The sequence below is a fragment of the Agelaius tricolor genome, unplaced genomic scaffold, assembly GCF_023055355.1.
Source record: "Agelaius tricolor isolate 1412-34295 unplaced genomic scaffold, bAgeTri1.0.p SCAF_27, whole genome shotgun sequence".
NCBI classification, from domain to species: domain Eukaryota; kingdom Metazoa; phylum Chordata; class Aves; order Passeriformes; family Icteridae; genus Agelaius; species Agelaius tricolor.
In genome coordinates, this window is record NW_027269287.1 from 6,202,643 (window position 1) to 6,217,681 (window position 15,039).

At 34.7% G+C, this 15,039-nt stretch overlaps 1 protein-coding gene across 9 annotated transcripts in view; it reads left to right on the top strand.

Moving 5' to 3' along the window:
• Window positions 1-15,039, top strand: part of ADGRV1 (adhesion G protein-coupled receptor V1) — a 288,663-nt gene that overhangs the window by 41,581 nt on the left and 232,043 nt on the right. For 7 of the 9 annotated variants that reach the window (XR_011682574.1, XM_071448717.1, XM_071448721.1 and 4 more), the window contains 10 exons: window positions 4,537-4,569; window positions 5,633-5,759; window positions 5,851-6,036; window positions 6,711-6,891; window positions 7,450-7,613; window positions 8,270-8,393; window positions 8,769-9,035; window positions 10,422-10,548; window positions 12,730-12,947; window positions 13,998-14,741. Coding sequence is in view for 8 of the 9 variants with exons in the window: in XM_071448717.1 (XP_071304818.1) it covers window positions 4,537-4,569; window positions 5,633-5,759; window positions 5,851-6,036; window positions 6,711-6,891; window positions 7,450-7,613; window positions 8,270-8,393; window positions 8,769-9,035; window positions 10,422-10,548; window positions 12,730-12,947; window positions 13,998-14,741 (2,171 nt within the window). In the remaining variant the exon portion in view is untranslated. Of the gene's footprint in view, window positions 1-4,536; window positions 4,570-5,389; window positions 5,512-5,632; window positions 5,760-5,850; window positions 6,037-6,710; window positions 6,892-7,449; window positions 7,614-8,269; window positions 8,394-8,768; window positions 9,036-10,421; window positions 10,549-12,729; window positions 12,948-13,346; window positions 13,429-13,997; window positions 14,742-15,039 lie in introns of those variants that run through there. The other 2 variants (XM_071448723.1, XM_071448724.1) reach the window with 2 other exon arrangements.

Sequence of the window (15,039 nt, forward strand, 5' to 3'; positions counted from 1 at the left end):
CTTACCTTATGTAGAAGTATCCTTGTTGTACATAGGAAGGGCAGACTAGCTGATGGGAACTTTTAACACTATATATTCATATAGAGTACATACTAACAAACCAGAAAGCAACTCCTTTGGCTGCTGCTCATCCTGTTTTTTTGAGCATTGTTCTATCACACAGGAAAGATGCTTTTTCAGTACAGTGTTGCTCTGCTTCTGTAGAAGCTAGCTGGTGGATGCATCTAGTGCACAATGAATTATTTCATTCTAATCTTGGATACTCACTGTGATGAAAAGATGGTCCTGTTGAAAACAAACAAACAAACAAACAAACCCATAAACCAAAAAACAAAAACAAAACAGAAACAAAAAAAAAAAAAAAAAAAAAAACACCAAAAAAACAAATGGAGACTATTGCAAGCAGTTCTCTGGATTTTTTTTTTTTCCTGTGGATGAAATTGGTTTCCCTGAAAGTTCCTTAGAATCTGTGGCACAAACAAAGAAGCTAAGATTAGAAATAATGACTGAAGTTGTGAAGGAGTTGTGTAAAGTGACAAAAATGCTGAAGTGGAAGGATGGGAGACAAATAAGTACGTAGAGGAAGTGGGCAGCATAAAAGATTAACTTTTTAGTATTGGATAGCTCTGCAGTATGTGTAACTATAGCTTTTTACCACCTGCTCTGACTAGTAATCCCATGCCTTGAAAATTATGTCTAAAAGGGGATTGAGTTGGCAGCTGAACAAACGCAACCACTGTTCTGCTTTTGCTATGTGTAGTGGGAGTAGCAGATTCTATTGATCATGAAGTGGCTGGTAAAAATTTTGCCAGCAGTAAGCAGCTTTCCCACACTTGGCAAGGTCAGAGAGTGAAGTAAGGAATAGGTAGTTTGGCCAGGAAAAAGTAAATACATAGGAGATAAAATCTGAACTTTTCTCTACACCTGGACAGTGTCCCTCAAGGCTACAAGTGGAATCTGGCAACTTTTAACTTGAGTAAAAGACAAGAATGCAATACCTGCAAAGATCATCCTTTCAACACTGGAGATGACTATTCAAAGCAGGGGTGAATGATACTGGCAGGGTGATGCATGTAAGCTTTTGTTATTGCCTCCTACATAGTTTGTGTTTTCTACATGAAGAGAAGATTTCAGTTTCCAAGACAGGCAGCCAGCTCCTCACAGCAGTAGTGAATTACCATGAAAACAAAGACACACTCTGCAGTGGATGTGCTCGCACTGCTTGATAGATTGTAGATAAGTCAGTAGAAAAATAGAGCATGTACAGACTTTAATGAAACTATAGACGTCGAAATACATCCATAAGCATTCTCTTTATTGCAATTAGTAATAGCATGGGCAAAATAATATGATAATTAGTTCTAACAAGGATGTATTATTTACAACTCAGTGATGTTGTTATGGTAGTTTTATGTTTTAAATGAGCTTTGATTGTACCCATAATAAGAAAAGAAACCTTCCAAGCCATTAAAAATAGTATTTTACTTCCTTGCTCTGTGGACACCATCTGTAGGCCCTGGATATTAAAAATAATTATGAATGCTGTTCACAAAATGGAGGCCAATATATATATAATGAAGAATATGCTTACCCAGAAGACAGATGAGCTGTTAAGAAGCAAGATAATCCTGTGCCTGCTGAAGCTTCTTCATATTTTCTTTCTTTAGGACCAGCTTCAGTTTGGATGCCTGCCCATATCTTAATAGGCCTGAATTGAAATAGCCTAAATTGAAACTAAAAATGAATAAAGCCAGAGGTCTGTATCACTACAGACCTAAATCTGATAGTTTTCTTAACTTCTGCACAAGAAGTTTGGCTGTTGGCAGTTGCCATGCCCCCAGTGCAGATACACAGCTATAAATTTGGCAATTGGCACAGCTGAAGGGCCAGGACCAATCATGGGACATGGATTGTGTTTGTTCTCTTAAATGAGTGGAGCTGAGAGTAAAACCTCTGAACTTTAGGTCCTGGGAAAAACAATACACAAATTAATTTATTTTTATTTGGGGAAGATTAAAATCCAGGAACAGCTGAGTATTTAAATAGTTTATGCTTAGAATCTTTTGATCATGACTTCCATAAATTAAGATACCAGAACAGATCCATATATGTGTATGTATGTATCTAATGTGACATATGTTCAATGAAGCAAAACTGATGTAATGTGGAAAATTTTATATTTCTAGATTTCTGTGATGTGATACAGGCTGAGGTACTTAACACCTTTTTTGCCTCAGTCTTTGACCTCAGAAATACAAATTATTCTCAGGGTAACTGGTCCCCTGAGCTCGTAGAAAAGGTAGAAGAGCAGAATAGATCTCCTGAAATCCAGAAGGAAATAGTTAGTGATTAGCAGAGCTATTTAGGTGATCATAAGTCTATGGGAGTGGAGAGGATCCATCCTAGGGTAATGAGGGAGCTGTTGTAAGGGCTCTCTAAGCTGCTCTCTATCATTTATCATCAGTCATGGCTAACTGAGGAGGTCACAGACAATTGGAGGTTGGCCTATGTGGTGCTTGTTCACAAAGAGGGCTGGAAGGAGGATCTGGGGAACTACAGGCCAGCCTGCCTGACCTTGGTGCCTGGCAAGGTTATGGAACTGATCAACTTGAGTGGGGTCATACGACATCTACAAGATGGCTGGGGCATCAGACCCAGCCAGTATGGGCTTAGGAGGAGTAGGTCCTGCCTGATCAATCTGATCTCCTTTTATGATCAGCTGACATGCCTGAGGGATTGGGGCAAAGCTGTGGTTGTTGTCTATCTGGACTTTAACAAAGTTACTGTGTGCCACAGCATTTGCCTTGAAGAGCTGGCAACCTGTGTCTAGGACAGTTGCTTGCTTCTGTGGGTTAAGAACTGGTTGGATGGCCAAGCCCAGAGAGTGGTGGTGAATGGTGCTGCATCTGGTTGGCAGCCAGATGCAGCACCAAATCTAATCTAACTAATCAGCTGAATCTGATTAGTTGCTTTCTAACTTCCAAGTTCTTGAAATTTGGTCTGATTTACGCTGTGACTGTTAAGAGGTAGTAAGTATTGCCAGTCTTCTAAGTACTTTCAAAGTATACCTGGAGATACTTAAAGTACCTCCTCATGGTACCTTGGGACTGTTTATTTTCAGCTATCCCTTGGATTCTGTTAGAGCTACCATTGTGCACTACAACATGATACTAGATTCTAGCACTATTACTCAGTTAACAAGCCCTTTTTTGTCTGAGCTGTGTTTAGATTCATGCAATCTGACTTTATGAAGGTGAAATGAACTCTGACATTGACCTTTCACTTTTTGATAATTGTGTCTTAACCACTTAAGCTTGTACATCATGTACCAAAAACCCACTTGATATAATAATTCATTTGTATTCTCTGCTGTGAAATATATTATCAACAGCTTAATGATATATTAAATTTTAGCATTAAGAGCAATATAATGAAAATTTAGCATAAATTTTAGCTCTGGAATTTTCACCTTGACTTTTTAAATAGCATTAATGCCTGATGATTTTGGAAAACTTGCAAACATTTCTTACATTTCTGAAGGGAAGGAGAATGTCTTCATATATAGTATTTGAAATGTAGCTTCATTTGAAATAATTAAGAAATTTCTGTTAAATCAGATCTCCTATTTGAAAGAATAGAGCTGCAAATGTATTTGCTTTATTACTTCAAACTTTTGAGTGAAGTCTTTTGTCTACTGAATTCTGAAGCTGAAATATTTAAACTTCACTTTATAAATGCTTTGTTTATTTGTTGATAGTAAATCCAGGTTTAATATTAACTGTATATTTATTTTAGGTTAAGAAAATAATCTTTGCATACTTTCATAGAATGACATACTTGTTATTGCAGAATAATTTCCTTTCGTCTCAATTAATGTAATAGTTTTGTGATATGTGCTTATATTCCTATTTGTATTTTTTCCTTGTTTTTTTTGGGGGGTGGTGGTTTTCTTCTTTTTTTGTTGGTATTTTACTCTGATAATCTGATTAATCTAAAAAATTGTCAAAAATAAAGTTTGATGTGATTTTCTGCTAGAATAGTCTTTGATAATGTATGTGTTGTAACTCCCAATGTACTTACCTGTTTTTATCATTACTATGTCAGATTGATGTAATAACACAAAATGGAGGCATGTTTACTGTATTTTTTTTTTTTTTGCATGAAGTTATAAATGTGGGCTGCTGGTGCAGTTGTGAGCAGACACAGGGGTTGGCAGTGAAAGAACTCCTGGAGGAGGGCTGGGTAGGGTGTACCATGAATGGCCCTTGACATCCTGAATTGATTATGCGGTCATTTCTCACCAGTGAGGATTGCCCACTTGCTAGCATTTGTCAACATAAAATGCCAAGGAAGGAGGTTCCCATAAAAGGAACATGATGTGTTTGGAAAGGGAAAAGAAAACTTTGTGGTACTCTTGTTTTTATTATTGTCTAAGACTGGTACTATTGAAATTTTTAGGAACTAGTGCTTTCATTCATTCCCCACCCCTTTTCTTTCCCTCTATTCTTCCTTCCTTCTTTCTTTCTCTGTTAACAGGGTAGAGACAGAAAGGTTTGTCGTGTACTTTGGGTAAGTGCAGTGAACTGTGGTTTGTCTTCAATGAATCAATGCTTTGTTTTATAAGTGATTAGTTTGAACAGAATCTGTCAATAACTTCTTTTCCTCTCAGGAATCATGTCTTCTGCATCTCTTCAGACAATGCTTGGTTGTTCTTTGGTTTTTAATTTGATGGCATGGGTTTCTGGCATGAAGCTTTATTTAGGATTTGTGAATGATGAAAGTTACTAATGCATGACTCAGTGCTTGATACTGCGCTTGATTGCAATATGGATCCATTGTCTTAAACTGCCAGAAATACAATTTGTCCCACCTAAATGCCTGAGTGGACTAGAACTATGAAGTTTTCTGTTGAGCAGTTATCTTTTTTTTTGAATGAAAAAGGTTTAGTTTATGTTAACACAAGTTTTTGTGTCTGCCAGCATATTTTTTTTAATATGCAAAAAATATTACATATTACCATTTAAAATAGATATTTCTAGTTTGTTCATTGAAATTTTCCTCCAGAAAACATGGAAGATGAATCTGAATTCATAAACCAACATTTAATAAGCTATATCAAAATCATCAGTCTGAAGGTGCATTTTTTATGCATCTTTCAGCAGTAGTTTTTCTTGCATTTTTAATGGAATGTACGTAAAACAATGTAATTGAAAGTATATATGTGACGAAATGAATGCAAGAAATTCAAGCTCTCTCTGTTTAAGTGATTAGGGATCACTCCTTATGTTTTGATCCAAATAAAAAGTAATACTCAATGTGATTTTAAATTTTTATTATATGATTCTATTTCTTTTTCTTTGTATTGTGTGCATGTGTGACTAAAAAGCCCCAGAACTGTACGCTGTAAAAAATAATCAGAAAGCAAAGTTATCTCAGGAACAAAGGCTGGGTTTTCTGCAAGTGAATGGAACACTCTGATGTGTCTTGCCTAATTTATTATATTCTTTTTAGGTAATTGTTTTCATAATTTATTCATAAAAATAATCAGGATTCTGATGTCCTTCACATAGATATGTATTTACTTACTAAAAGAACCAACACTCAAAAAACCTTGACTTTTTTCCTTTCCCAGGGTCAGTGTGGAAAATCAAATACTGAAATACGGGTTTACTACTTGTGAGATCACTATTTTGGAAAATGATGATCCTGGAGGAGTGTTTGAATTTTCTTCCTCTTCCAGAGGTCCCTACAGTATCAAGGTAGCTATCTGAATAACTTTTCTTAATTGTTATGGAAAAGTAAATCTTAGCAGAATGCAAGTAAAATTCTGGATTTTCTTTTTTTTTACAGGAGGGGGATTCTGTTGAACTGCAGATTGTCCGTAGCAGAGGGAGCCTTGTCAGGCAGTTTCTGCGATACACTGTAGAACCAAGGGACAATAATGAGTTTTATGGAAGCACAGGAATTCTGGAATTTAAGCCTGGCGAAAGAGAGATCATAATTACTCTTTTGACAAGGATGGATGGGATTCCAGAGGTAGAAATGAAAATTTTCCTTTCTCTAAATTGTGTTCACAGCATAACAGTTTGTCATTTATTAAAATATAAGAAAATATATCGTAGCAGAATGAGTATGCAATGCTTCTCTATGGAATATATTCCCAGTCTCCAAACCAGGGATGCCTGGATTACTAGAAGGTATCTTTGGCTTTAATAGGCCTCAGTGGATTTTTTTTTGTAAATTGAAACTGAACTTCTCATCCATCTGAGCTTTTGGCACCTGTGGCATTCTGTACTATAGAATACCACTATTTAATTGAGGCCTGTACAATCAATTGCTTTCTTTTTGTTCTGTTTTTGGTAAATACCTGCTAACTGAACTCAGTGCTCCCCAGTCTACACTAATATTTGCTGTATAGATGCAAAGATGCAATGCTTATTTTAGTGTTCTGTGGTGCATCTCCTGCGAGTGTTTGTTCAAGAAATATTTGAAGTATAAAGTCGCATTATATAAATAATGCAAGCTGACAAATTCTTTTTAAATTACCTTAATGTCAGTGTTTTTAAAATCTTTACTTCCACTGTTACAGATGACAAAGATGTACAAAACCGTTGTGCATGTAGAAACTGTGGGTAATTTTCTTTTGTTGAAATTGTCCTCTCTTTCTGCTGAATAAATCTTTTTATTCTGACTGAGTTTCCCTCTTCCAGTTGGATGAGGCATATGCTGTTGTGCTCAGTGGCTACAGTGAAATGTCAGGCAAGCTGGGGAATGCCACAAGGGTAAATATAACCATTTTGAAGAATGATGATCCACATGGTGTCATTCAGTTTCTACCTGATGAACTATCAGTAACAATAAAGGAAAGTAAAGGAGAAATCATCTATGCTGGTAATTCTTTTTATTAGAGTAACTGCTTTCTCTGCTGTCTGCTCCTGCAAGGCTACTTTTCCCCACTTCACCTTTGTAGGACAATGCCTGACTCAGGAGTTTCCAGGGGGGTACAGTATGATGAGCAGTGGAGATTAGTATGGAGGAGGATGGGCCTTGAAAGCTATTATCAAGGGATCAATCCAGTTAAAATATAGCTTGAGAATATACCAGACAGGAGGGACAGAGAATTTATTTACTTGCAAGGAACAGCCTGGTGGTAGTAGTACTGCTTGGTGAGCATGAGGTGCTATGTGAAAGAAGAATGAGCTAAATTTTCATATGTGTCATTTCAATTTATCTATCTCTATTGTACCAATAGAGTTGATACAAGTCTTTACTGCTGTAATGGTCTATTATTATGTGGCTTTTTGTGTAGGGCACTTGGCGTATTAGTTTTGCAATTGGACTAACTTACTGTTTCCTTTCCTTTTTCTTTATTTCAGCTTTGCTGACCTTTTTCATTTTGAGTTGTTTTTCTGGAGATGCACACTGACTGTACATGTTTACGTTTTACAGCCTCTTACAGACTTGTAAGAAACCAAGGAAACTATGGCAGTGTTAGTGTGTCCTGGATTGTTGACCCAACATGTACCAATGACATCTATCCAGAACAAGGGACTATATTCTTTGATAATCTGGAGTTTTCAAAAAATATCACAATTTACTCTCTACCAGATGAGGTAATAATATTTAAAAACATACTTAGTAATGTGTTTTTGTGTAAATATATGGAGCGAAGAGGAAGTGCTGAAACATTGAAATTTACGAAGTATCTATTTTTTAAGAAACTTGATTTTTTTGAGAAAAATCAAAATACTTGGATAAAAGTGATTTTACTTAAGTAAATAATAAGAGAATTTGAGACATTGTGCATATCTGTAAACCAAAAAGTTAGAATCTTTCAGTAGTCATGTGCTTAAATTATAATACTAAGTAAACCACTTGTTTTGATAGCAAGAATCCTAATCTAATATTTTAATGCTGATGTATTTGAAGTAAGATAAGAAAGAATGAGAATAATTAGTAATAAAGGAATAAATAAATAAACATAGCTGTAAAAATAAGTTACATCAGCATCAGGAAACTGCAGGATAACTTTTGGATTATCTATATAATAGTAAAGATGAGGGGTTTTATTTGCAAAGATTTTTGAGTGATGATTATTTTTGTGTGAGTGTATGAACTGTCATTTTTCTTCCTTCTTAGCACACTTGTGAATCAAGAAATAAACAGCAACATGCAGGAACCCTGTTTTGTTAACCTCCTCAGCTGTTCCTTTTAATTTCTTCATTGTTTCATGTGCAACAAATTAATTTCTTAATACTTTGTCATTCAGGTACCTGAAGAGATGGAGGTATTCATAATCAGATTATTCAATGCCACTGGTGGAGCAAGACTGGGCAATATAACCAGTGCATTTTTACAAATTACAAGGAATGATGATCCCATTTATTTTGCAGGTTAGATATTACTGTTTTTAAATTTTGAATTCATATTCTACCCCATACAGATCTTATCCAAAGACCAGGTTATTGAAAAAGCTTAATCCTAGTGGAGCTAGTGTTATACGACATACTTTTTTTGTTTTTGTTGTATTGCATTTGCTTTTTTTTTTTTTTGTACTTAAGAATTTTTTCTCATTTTATGTCATTATTCTTTTTGATGGCTCTTGGATTCGTTAGGTAGCTAAGGACAATAATATTCTCTTCTACCTGCAAGTTTTTCCCTTCTTTAACTGCACGCGCCTTCTCTTTCCTCTTATGGGGGATTAGGTGAATAAGCTGCATGCAAGAAGCTTAGGCTTGAACTTGAATTTGTTGCTTGTATCCTTTCAGAACCTCTGACAGTGAGCATTACAGAAGGGAGTGTTGCAAACTTTACAGTCCTAAGGAATGGATCTGCTAATACTGTTGTCGCTGTTCAGTACATTACTGTTAATGGGGATGCAACAGCTGAAGAGGGAGACTTTGTTCCCAGTGAAAAGGAGAGTTTAATTCTGTTCAATGTTGGAGAAAGAGAGCAGACCTTATCTGTGTATATTAATGATGATGACACCCCTGAAACTGATGAAGTGTTTTATATCTTCCTTTTGAATTCAACAGGTAAAAGCAATGATTTAATATATATTTAGTAACTCTCCTTTTCTTTTTTCTCTATTTTTTACCAGCTTGTTCTTATCATAAAGCAATGTATAAATGCCAGGCATTATATGAATAAGGTTTGCATCAACATTTCTATAAAAATTCTGTACAGTGTGTTTGGATTTTGATCTTGAATTGTTTAATTGGAAACAAAAATTAAACTATAAAGCTGAAACTGTCCTGCAAAGATAACTTGAGTTGGAATCTCTTTCTAAATGCTCCAAATGCTCCAAATTAGATGGGGTTTTAACTCATCAGTAAGAAAATATAAGTTAAATAAATAGGTAATTTTTCTCAGTTATCTGAGTATAAGGTAGTTCCTCTTTCCCGTGTTTCCCGAGGCCAGCTATAATTCAGTCTGATACCCAGCTCTCTTAGAGAACAGCAGCTTCGTGGAAATTACTGGACAAAGCTATACTTCTCCCGTCTTAAATTTTCTCTTCAGTGCTCTCTTTCTACTCAACTAACTTTGTTCAGGATCTGTTGGTATCTTATTTTACCATTCTATTGAAAACATGTGATGACTTTCCTCCTTTCACATATTTCTGCCAGAATGGGCAAAAACCAGAATATTCCTAGATGAATTCCTGAAAAGGAAAAAAAAAAAAGAAATTATTATTTTTCTTTTTATCATCTGATCATCTGTTGTATATATTGGTCTTGATCATCTCATCCCTTTTGAAAATTTTATTGGACTGTTATACCTCTGAGAAAATACAAACAGAGGTATATGAAGTTAAAACGGGTTGTTCACTTTGGAATAAAAACAAGTCTAGTGCTTTTGAAAAGGGCAAAAACTAGGATGGAGATGAAAACATAATGTACCTTTGTGGACATAAAGAAGTGTTGAAATGTCCCTACTCTGCTAATATACACAAAGAAATACTACTAATTTCCTTACTTTACCGGTATCTTATATTTTTTTCCTTTCAGATAGGCTGTGATATGGGTATGACTAATCTCTTAAAGTGCAATATTTCTGCTGAAGGTCTAAAGGAGAGCTAGGATCTCTGAATACATGTCTTTTTCTTCTGACCTGACCAATTGACCAAACATGAAGTACTGCCTCTCATACAATCCTTTCTTCTCAGGAATGCATCATCTCTAGTCATGTCACATTTTTTTTTTCAAATCTACATTCTTGATCCTTGCCTCAGATACTATTTGCAATTTTTTACTCTGATTTGTCTGTTAGTGAATATTTCAAATATTAGTTTGCACTGTTTTATCACTGCTTGTTTCTTTCTTTGCATGAAAGCTGTTGGTGTGAGAAGAAAATACATTCAATTTTAGAGTTAGCTCCATTTCTGATTCCAGTTTTGATAAAATTAATCACCCTCTTTTTAGGGGATACTGTTATCTTTAATGCTGGAGTGGCTACAGTTATTATCAAAGCAAATGATGATCCTAATGGAATTTTCTCCTTAGAACCTCTAGAGAAGCCAGTGGAAGAAGGAAAAAGTAATTTTTTTTTGTGAGTAACTTTTAAATAATATTGTTGCCCCTTTTTGGAATACATGTATGTATATCTTGATGTGTGTGTTATTTTATGAATAGTACTTTGATCTAGTCTTATTTTTTTCATTGCTAAAATTTATTAGAAAAATAGCTTCACCAAATTTTGGATTAAATTATTTGCAGAGATATTGAGGATCAACAAAACATCGAACATCAACTCTTATATTATCAAGTAGACTGTGCATATTAAAATGAGTACAGAATTCCTGTTAAAATATAAACAAGTATGATTGCAGCACAGGGGGCTTTTTTATATCACAAATAAGATTACAGCAAAGGGGGTTTTGTTATACTTTCATGAGAGTGTGTATTCAGAAGCATCAAAATGAATGAGCCAAATATAATCTGGACCAATAGAGAAGTAAAAAGATCTTTTCAAAATACAGCTAAATACAGCTATGTGGTGGTTAATTTCTTCTTGCATCCCCCTTTGAAATATTACCCTACAAAAAACCTATTTTACTCTATTCTTTCTGTTATTTGTTTTTCTTCTATCTGTAAATTGCAGATAGGAGCTGTTCTCAAAGTCCAGATGTGCCTTTCTTCTAGGCTGAATATATTTTTCCCTAGTCTGGCCTGTAGCTGCTAGGATGTATTCAGGAAAGGGAAAGATTAAGAAATTAAGTTTCATGTCATCTGACCTTTTTATGTTCTTAAAGTGAGAATGTGGTTATAAATTGACAAAAATACTGATTTTCAATGAGAAAATTTTAGACAGTGTATAAAGAAACAAAGGTTCACAATAAATCTGATAGGGTGCGCAGTTTAAGAAGAGGCTTTTTCACAATTGTTTAATTATCTTCTATATATTTTTATTTGATTTGATTGTTTGTTTAAGGCCTTGAAGAAGATACCTATGACTGTGAGTTAAATTTTTATGTGTGTGTTGCACATCTAAAAAATTTAAATCTTTGTTAAAAGAGTATATTAAATATATATTCTGTCGCTGGTTTTGTTATGCTGCCCCTTAGAGATTTTTTAGTCCTTAATAATTTTTATTTTTAAATCGATGGTGTGAAGGGTGATGATTTGAACTAAACACATTTGTATACAGGTGCTTTATAGAAGCACATAATTCCAAGGTTACCAACATCTTACCTTGCTTAGTCCTTATTGATAAAATATATTTACTAGGAGACTGTCTCTTCCATACCCCCAAAAGGATTTGACTTTTGTTTAGTACTTAAGAAAAGGGTCAGACTAGTTTATAAACCAATCAGTGAGAACACCTGTGGCAACACTGAGCTTTTAAGAGAGTAACTGGAGTTACTGCAACAGTGCTGCAGTGCTACACCACAGGAATAGAACGCCCTGCTTAATAACAACAAAAGAAAACTTTGGAAGCGGTAAAAACCTATTGTGTTTCTGTTCCTAGACTACTTTACTGAATTGATTTTTCAGACTTGTACAATAATGCTTTGCTTTTTTTTGCCTTTTGCAAAACAGAAATGCTCTTTTTATATGCAAAAATTTTGTTAATAAAGGAACTTCTTTATGTTCAGTTCAGTTCTTCAGTTTTTACTTATAATACCTTTTGGATATTAGTGAAATTATGTTACCAGATAGCTATGCAAACAAATAAAAGCTTTTTTTTAATATTTATTCAATTCTTAATATGGAATAATCAAGTTCATTAAGGACCTACTATATAACTGAAATTAAATAACAATACAAAAAAGGTTAAGGCACCTTAATGGTTAAAGGAAAAAAATACTTGTAGGTAAATGCCTTCTCTTTCTTCTCTAAGAGTGGCCAATTAACACAATTGTTGATGTTAATTTGCTGAATTATAGATTAATTTTTTTATTAAAAAATAGAAGTGCAAGAGGAACTGATGTTCATCTAAACAGTGCTATTTTGCATGTACCTTCATTGATTACTTTCTTTCTAAGACATCTGTGGTATACCTTGATGAAGAGTTATATTGTGAAATTGCAGGCCCTCTAAGAGGATTGTTTTATTGTTCATGGTTCTGTTTGTTATTTTTGCTTATTTAGGACAATGCATACTATATTCCACAGTAAGGATGATTAGTCTATGTTTTCCATTGTTAATGGAGAATGCTATGTTTTCCATTGTTAATGGAGAATGCTGATGCATACCTGCCAGGACATTGACTCTTTCTGTCTCTGAATAGGATTTTGAGACATAGAGGACACTTTGGGAATGTGTCATTAACCTGGCAGCTGTTTCATAATGACTCTACACTGAAGCCAGGAGAAGAGTTCAATGAAACATATGGGACTGTGTACTTCATGGATGGTGAAGGATCAAAGCAGATAGTGCTCCATGCTGTTTCAGATAAAATTCCTGAATTCAATGAATTTTACATTTTAAAATTGGTGAACATTTCAGGTACTCTCTTCCATATTCCTTTCCTATCTGGTAGAAAATTATTATATTTAATCAATTAAAAAGAAAACAATCCTGCAAAGAGCTTTGCCTTGATGCCTATGTCATCCTATACTTTTCTGATGACATTTTATGTTTCGTTTTTCATTTTTTCTTTAATTTAGCTATATGAACACAGTTTTGGAATCAGACCTTTAAAAAGGATGCCTTTTAGTGATTTCAGAGGTGTAGAGCTTTGTGTAGAGCTGACAAAATGAAGGTATAAAAGGTTATGCGTATCTACTATAATGGAGATTGGCTGGTTTGTTTGCTTTTTTCTAGAAATTTCTCTAAAATACAAATAGTTACCACTTCATATCACTTAAATTACAACCACTACAGGCCTGCTACTGAGTAGAGTTCCAAATCTGCTGGACTCCTTCCACCTCAGTACTATTTATGGTCTTCTGTGCCGAGATACAACTGAAAATATGTTGACATTTCTGTAAGTGAAATCCGTATGCATGTACAGAAGATTTCCTACTTAGTGGTGCATGGAGGCTCTACAGTCATACCATGATCTTCTTACTGTGGAGAAGTAGGTGGCTAATGGCAGGACTTAGGAGTAATTTTAACACACAACTAGTTACTGATTTTGCAGGGTAATCTCTGTTTATTTGGAGGCAATGAACCAAATGTTGTCATTTCATATTTGTGTAAACCTTGGAGTACAATGAGAAATGAATTTGACCCCATGTGTTTCAAATGAAACAAAAGCAACCTATTTCATTACTAATTCAGGAGATCTGAGCTCATCTTGTTTTAACTGAAAGACATTTATATTCTGCAATTGAAAAATAACATGGCTTGTTTTCTATGAAAATGTTCTCGATAGTGTTTTAAAACCAGTACAGTTAATTTATCTTAATCCTAAATTTGGAGAATTTTTTAAGAGTTCAGAGACACTTTAAAGAAGATGTAGGCCTATTTAAAAGGTATTTTGTTTAAACATTTTAAAATACTTAGTAACTTTTTTCAGACCAGTAACTTTTACTCTTAATTTCCATTATATAGGTGGGTCTCCTGGTCCTGGTGGGCAGTTGTCTGACACAAGCCTTGCTGTAACTGTGATGATCCCTTTCAATGATGACCCTTTTGGAGTCTTCGTTATAGATCCAGAGAGTCAGGACAGAGAGATAGTAGAAGATGTTCTTTCTGAAGATGATCTTTCCTATATTACAGACTTCACCATCTGGAGACGTCAAGGCACTTTTGGTGCTGTCCGTTTAGGTTGGGAAATACTGTCCAGTACGTTTCAAGCTGGATTACCATCAATGGTGGACTTCTTGTTGCTGGGATCATTTCCAAGTACAGTGCAATCTCAGCCGCACATGAGACGCCATCACAGTGGAACAGATGCTTTGTATTTCAGTGGAAAAAAGGATGCATTTGGAATTATTGGTCTGGAATACCCATATGATGGAAATACTGCAGTAACTAATTTTACATTTTCAGCATGGCTAATTCCTAATGTCAATACTGATGGTTATATAGTTGAAAAGGATGATGGCAATGGGACCTTATATTATGGTGTGAAAATCCAAACAAATGATTCTCATGTCTCTGTAGTGCTTCATTATACAGCATTAGGATCCTATATGACATACATAGCCAAAGCAACAGTCCTGAAATATCTTGATGAAAGTACTTGGGTTCACATTCTGATTACTCTGGATGAAAGTATAATTGAATTTTACATGGATGGAATTCCAGTTCTAGGAGGAGTTAAGAGCCTTAAAGGAGAAGCAATTGCTGATGGTGAGGCAATAGGTTGTATTATTGTTCTTCATATGTAAAGTTCTGCAAAATATGGAAGAGTCTAGCTCCTTGAAAGATGTATGCAAGATTCAGAAATTATTATATCTGATTAGTTAAAAGCAATTCATAGAAAATTCTAGGGATTTTCAAAAACCATATAAATGGAAGTAAGAGCTGGGAAATTTTCAAAAAACATCAGAACTGTAAGGGAGCTTGAATGTCAATAATTTAAAAATAATAGTTAATAATTATATTTCCACATGTAGGCTTATAGATATATAGCTATACATATAGTTAT